The 6,087-nt window shown below is 40.4% G+C and overlaps 2 protein-coding genes across 5 annotated transcripts in view; one reads left to right on the top strand and one right to left on the bottom strand.

Moving 5' to 3' along the window:
- The window catches only part of dcun1d1 (DCN1, defective in cullin neddylation 1, domain containing 1 (S. cerevisiae)), a 39,621-nt gene extending 36,474 nt beyond the window's left edge, over positions 1–3,147 (bottom strand). Inside the window, exons 1-2 of one of the 3 annotated variants that reach the window (XM_049598431.1) lie at positions 2,990–3,147; positions 2,156–2,369 (exon numbers count right to left, since the gene is read on the bottom strand). In XM_049598431.1, coding sequence (XP_049454388.1) covers positions 2,156–2,369; positions 2,990–2,992 — 217 coding nt within the window. In that variant the 5' untranslated portion in view covers positions 2,993–3,147. The remainder of the gene's footprint in view (positions 1–2,155; positions 2,370–2,989) is intronic. The other 2 variants (XM_049598427.1, XM_049598429.1) reach the window with 2 other exon arrangements.
- Positions 1–5,796, top strand: part of LOC125902232 (SET domain-containing protein 9-like) — a 37,067-nt gene extending 31,271 nt beyond the window's left edge. For both annotated transcript variants that reach the window (XM_049598433.1, XM_049598434.1), the window contains exon 2: positions 3,510–5,796. In XM_049598433.1, coding sequence (XP_049454390.1) covers positions 3,510–4,217 — 708 coding nt within the window. In that variant the 3' untranslated portion in view covers positions 4,218–5,796. The remainder of the gene's footprint in view (positions 1–3,509) is intronic.
- Positions 5,797–6,087: the final 291 nt, after the last annotated feature.

Below are 6,087 nucleotides of genomic sequence, written 5' to 3'. Positions count from 1 at the left end.
CCAGAGGCTGGATTCGAACCTGGGCCGCTGCGGCAACAGCCTTGTACATGGGGCGCCTGCTCTACCACTAAGCCACCGACGCCCCAATATAGTGTGTATTTTTTACACACTATATTATTTTTGTATTATTGTATTTTGTAGATTTAAACCTTAACTTTTTGAAATTACAATGGTCACACTCTCCAAACTATCCAAACTCTCAACTGTCAAAAACTCTCCTCTATCACAGCCACACATTTTGAATGAAACCTATGGGGTTTATATAGCTATCAAATACTCGCGCCAAGATCTGAACAACTTCCCGAACCAGTCACGTGGTACAGCCGGCCAGCGAGGCTTCGGACGTCACCAATGACGTCACTCGTCTGAAACGACACAAGCCTCGATACGCGCATCGCGGAAACACTTCCTGGATTACTCGACACACGAGACACACACACAAAGAGACCTCTGCGGGAGCTCACGCTGGGAACACGGTAAAAGTTTCAGTTGAATCCTACACACTGTTCCCTTAATTGAATAGACTGAAGGAAAAATTACAGGTCATAGTGCATGTGCATGCACACAGGGATAAATGGGTTAAAACAGAAGGGTTAGTGTCAGTTTAACAAACTTGAAACCATTTTGTTGATGGAAGTATGCGTTAAAAGTCTTCTCCTAGAAAATAACTAAAATAATGGGGAGATTCAACGTCCAGTTGCATTTTTTTCAATATCATAGTTAAGCAAACATACACGGTACGATAACTTAACCCTATCAACAAATAAACAGTTGATTTGAGGAGCATTAAAAGATTCTTACCCAAACCTTTCTGGCCAGGATTCTTTGCAAAATTAAATGTAAACTGGTAAAAGTCCTTAAATTTCCCTTGGTCCTTTAACTCTTGCTCCATCTTTGGCAGCTGAGCTTTTAGCTTGTCTATGCTGTCACACCTGGGGACACACAACGCAGACTGTTAGGTTTTGCCAGACAAACAGGATTTTTCTTTTCTGTGGGGTATATTCATCTTTGTTGTGAAACTAAGCAATTCATAAGAATCATGTGTATGTATAACGTTAACTTTTTCAAACAGATATTAAGTAATCGGTTTATATTTGACATCTTCCACAGTCTAAACACATAAAAGAGGCATTTCTGTGACACACTGTATGAGTACCTAGAATATACAGTAGCTCTGTTTAAGTTTGATGATAAAGTCCATTTACAGACAACAAAGGAGGAGTTTGGGGTTGTTTGTACATCTGAAAAGACATCCTCACCCCTGTTCTGCCATGCCGTCCATGAACTCCTGTTTTGAAACTCGACTGTGTTGCTGCCCTGAACTTCAGGCTATGAGGAGGACACTTATACTGGTTGGGTCCAGAGCCAGGTCGTCACAGAACTGCTGGATCCCATCAATGCCAATCTTGTTGTCATCGTGAGGATCTAAGTGTGAGAGCATTAAGAGTGAATTGATTATTACTTACTACAGCAAAACTGACTTTTTTTCCGATTAATATTACTCAATATTTTCAGTGTTGTACTGTGTGATTTATTCCTAAGCTGTCTATCAAAACTGTAACAAGCTGAAAACTACATTGACCATTACTGTGGTGCTTTATTTGTACCCAGAGGAAAGGAAAATTCAAAATAAGATCTCTTCTTTGTCCAGCCTAACTGTGCTCAATATAACATCATATGAGATTATGACCATTTTATCTTACTTCTTAAATTTAGCTTGTGAGAATAGCCTTCCTCTTGTGTCAGCACAATCCTAATTTAAGATCTTGACGTGCTCTTTTTCCTCTCACACTGCAGTAATCTTCATTTGTCTGAAATAATCAGCTTTTGAGATAACAGTAAGATCCAAAAGAAGACTTGATTGGCTTGTAAACAACTTCAGAAATTTGCCTCAGTGATCAAATCCAAGTCTCCACTCTGTATATTTATTTTATCTGTTATCAGAGTTGAGAAACCTCTGAGAACCCTGTGAGCACAGCAGAAAAAAATGTGCCTATTTATTCTTTTGCTCCTCATTTCTCCTAAGGAGGGTTTAGAAGAAACAGATCAGAATTTAGTTATCTCCGATTCAGACAGAAGCTGATTTATTTCTGATGAGACAAAGACCACCATGAGCTGCAAATGTTTCCCCCTATATTATAAAGGCTTTCCATACCTCTATATCTGTTGAACAGCTGATCAAGCTTCTTCTTGTCTAAGGCCCCCTTTAGATTTGAAACATAGAGCTCTGGATTTTGGAAAAACTTGTCAGTGGCAACATCTAGTTTCCAATCATTCTGTGACAGACAGGTCAGTGCAGTCTTCTCGTTGGATTGCGTGAAAATCATGAACTGGCGAACTTTATCCTTCTGTGAGGACTTCAGCTTGTTCTGCACAAAGACACATAAAACACTTGTTGTAGTGAGACACGAACAGACTGATGTTAAGGACAGCAATAGTTAAATCAAACACATCATTTATCTGTTGTTATATATATAAGGAACTCTTACCAGGCAACATTTCTCACAATAACCACAAAGGGTAGGCTAGTAGTTAGCAACATAAACACACCATGGTTTAATAGCAATAAGAGAACTAGCAATAACATGCTAACCTGACAGCAGAGACCGACTTGCTATGTGTTGACCGGCTGGCTAATATCTTTACATTTATGATAGCATTCAACAAGCGAGTTCGCCATTAAAAACATATGGACAACAATACATAGCTTTCGCTCTTCCAGTGTACATAACGTTAGCTAATTTTGTTTGTCAGTTGGCTTACAGGCTAGCAAGCTTATCTAGCTAACTAGGCGAGCTGGCTAGTCTCACCGTGAGCTACTTAGCTAATGCTAACGTCGCGAGCTACGTTTATTTTCATTATATAAAGGCAATGTTCGCTCGTTAGCGATGTTTTTGACTGTACCACTCGCCCCAGCGTGAAAGTTAATGTTTGCGAGCACTGTTTACATTTGTGTCACGACACAGGACTAAAAACAGTGATTTCTTACCATGTTTGTCTTTGCCCGACTCTCTTTCCTCCCATCCAGCTGGCTAATGCGCGTAAAGTTTTTACGACTAACGTAAAAACTACTTCCGGTTGAAGCGTCACTATTAGAAATAAAAGTAAAAAATTGATCGGTCGTTAATTATGCCTGGCTTAAAGTGTTAAATTATTTGATTTTATACTCATTAACTAAAACATTATAAAAAATGTCGCAAACAGAAAAATATCTTATCAAAGTTTGACAGTTCTGAGACGAATTTTGATATCTCAACAAATGTGCTTTTTATTTTGGAGCGACTTACCGGAAGTGACTCTGAAATCCACAAAAACAAGCTCTTCCCCCATGTCCGACATATCAGACGTCGACCTGGATGTTTAGAACTGCTCTAAAAAGATTTCAGAACAAATGGAAATCGTACAGACACAGGTTTGTGCCTTGGATTATACTGAACCTGTCTAAAAATGAGAAAACTCTGCGGCAGGTGCCGGAGCTCTCTAAGGACAAACTGGTGCCGGATGAGGAGGTGTCACATAGCTTACTGCAGCTCTTCAGACTCCTGCTCAGGAGCCAACATGTCACCCATGGGGAGCCCCGAGCAACTCAAACTCACTTTCTCAGACAGGTAACAAGCGAAGAAGACCAAGGTGGAGGGAACTCAGTGTGTGGAGATGATGCCATGTTTCAGTGTCTTGGGTTCTGCATTGACCGGAGGCCTAGCACTTTGCCCTTTGCAGGTACGGGAGTGTTTGTCACCAGGGGATTTGTACCCAAAGGAGCCACAGTGGCCATGTACCCTGGCACAGTCTATCAAGCCTATGAGCCAATTCTCCTCCAGTCCATCAGGAACCCTTTTGTATTCAGGTGTATTGATGGTGTCCTGATTGATGGCAATGACAAAGGCATCTCCAAAATGGTGTTCAACTCCTGCAGTGGCAGGGACAGACTGGGGCCCTTCATGATGAGTGACACCAGCTGGCTGACAGAAAGTCCACTAAACCCACTTGCTGTTGGTCAGTATGTGAACAACTGCTCCAACGAGTCACCTGCCAACGTGTGCTACCAGGAGTATGATGTGCCACATAAGTTTCCCATCGAGCTTCGCCAGTATCTGCCTAATGTCAACTACAGCAATGACACACAGAGGCCTCTGCGCTGTGTTGTCCTTGTATCCCTCAGGGACATTACAGCAGGAGAGGAACTCTTCTCCAACTACTACACCATCGTGCGTTAGAGACAAAGTACACTCAGCTGTTCTGCTTTGGTGTCAGAAGTGAAGAAAATGGACATTTTTCCTATTTCATACAACATTATAACTGTCTGTCTTTCTAAGGGGACAAATGATTTGTCTTTGTACACTCAGCATTGCACTGGAGTAAAGGCAGGAGCACAGTAATGTGAAAGAAACAAAACTGCTGTTATTTCACAGAGTTGAAGGAAATTGTAAAAATATATAGAAAGATCTCAAATTAAATGGGCCAGGGACACAGGCCACATGGGACCTGCATGTTCCAGACCTGATCACTGCAGGGGCAGTGGCATGTCCAAACCATTTTGAATAGGGTGGCGGAAGTTGGCCACTGACTTATATGAAGGGCTGGGCAAGCATTAATTTACCTATATGTATAGTGTTAATGTCTATTTTAATTTTTATCACTACAGTATATTACAATTTCTTACACTCATGTGTTTAAAATGTGACAGAGTGCCCCATTAATGAGTTCTTAAACCCCTAAATGAGTTAGCATTTTGAACTCACCCTCTGACTCGTCTCAAAGTCAGTGGGTTTTTGGTAAGATGCTTTAAATAAGGTCTGTGATGAACACAAGCTTTAGAGATGTCACGTTTTGTTCTGCAACATAAAATACATCAGTGAAAACCACACTTGTGAATGCTCAAAAGGCAGCTGCTAACAAGTGCCTGAATTAGACTACAGAACTTCATCATGCTGACCACAACTTGATAGTGTCGTGGTGGTGGTTTACTTATGGCAGTTGCATTTGGGCTTCAAAAATCATATAACAGGTGCTCATTTGTGAACATTATCTTACATAACAAAATGTGCAAGAGCCATAAATGTTTGTTTGCCATAGAGGTTTTATGCCACTGTATGTGTTGTGTTTCTGTGCAGTGAAGTTTGATTGATTCAACTAACACACCTAAAACATGGCTTAATAGCAAAAGTATAAAATTCGACTTCATTATAACACAAGGTTCATAGGCAAAGCAGTTTTCTTTTTCCAGACACATTTTCCCCACAAATACAGCATGCTAACAATATTAGCATAAGCCTAAAACACTTATAAGTATGTGACACATCAAAAGCCCTGATTGGCAGCCAGTGTGAGAATGATAACATTTTAAAGGAGAAAGCCGTGAGTGGGACAATGGATCACTTTATTGTACGGAGAAAATTAGAACAACGCATGGGGAAGACGACCTTCCACCGAAAGACTAGACAGTATCACAAAAGCTACCTGTCTTATTTTTATTTCCTTGTGTCGTAATAAGAGTGATAACACACGTTACAGAAGCTATTGTGCACAGATATAAATACAGGTGTGCCTTGAGATTTAGGCGTGCCCTTTGGTGGCTTAGTGGCTCGCAGACTTTTCCTCTTCCATTAAGCCAGCAACAACAGCAACATTTAACAAAGTATGACAAATTTTGGCTCTATTATAACTCACAAGGTTCACAGATAAACATGTTTTCTCCTCATATATACCACATGCTAACCTTATTAGCATGAGCCTATGACATTTCCTGCTCCATAAATTATCATAGCAGCTCACTGCCTTTTCTGCTACTCGGGGTTTAATACAGGACTTAAAAATGCGATTTGTTTTGTGGAGGCTTGATTGTATTTGCAATTTACTGTTTGTTATCTGTGAAATAAAAGTGCACAAAAACTTTGTTTTCGCTCAGGGGAATGGTTTTCAGGCTACAGGTGGCCACCCCAGGCCAGTGCCAGGCAATTCCTGGACCTCTGAGTGGTGGATAAGGTATTTACTTAAGAAACAATACTGCAATTTGTAAGTACTTCAAGTAAAGGTACTACATTTAATGTCACTTAAGTAAATATACAATACAAAATGTATGATACA

Source organism: Epinephelus fuscoguttatus, linkage group LG15 (assembly GCF_011397635.1).
Source record: "Epinephelus fuscoguttatus linkage group LG15, E.fuscoguttatus.final_Chr_v1".
NCBI lineage: Eukaryota > Metazoa > Chordata > Actinopteri > Perciformes > Serranidae > Epinephelus > Epinephelus fuscoguttatus.
The sequence above is the reverse complement of the archived record's forward strand: the minus strand, read 5'-3'. Positions and strand labels throughout refer to the sequence as shown.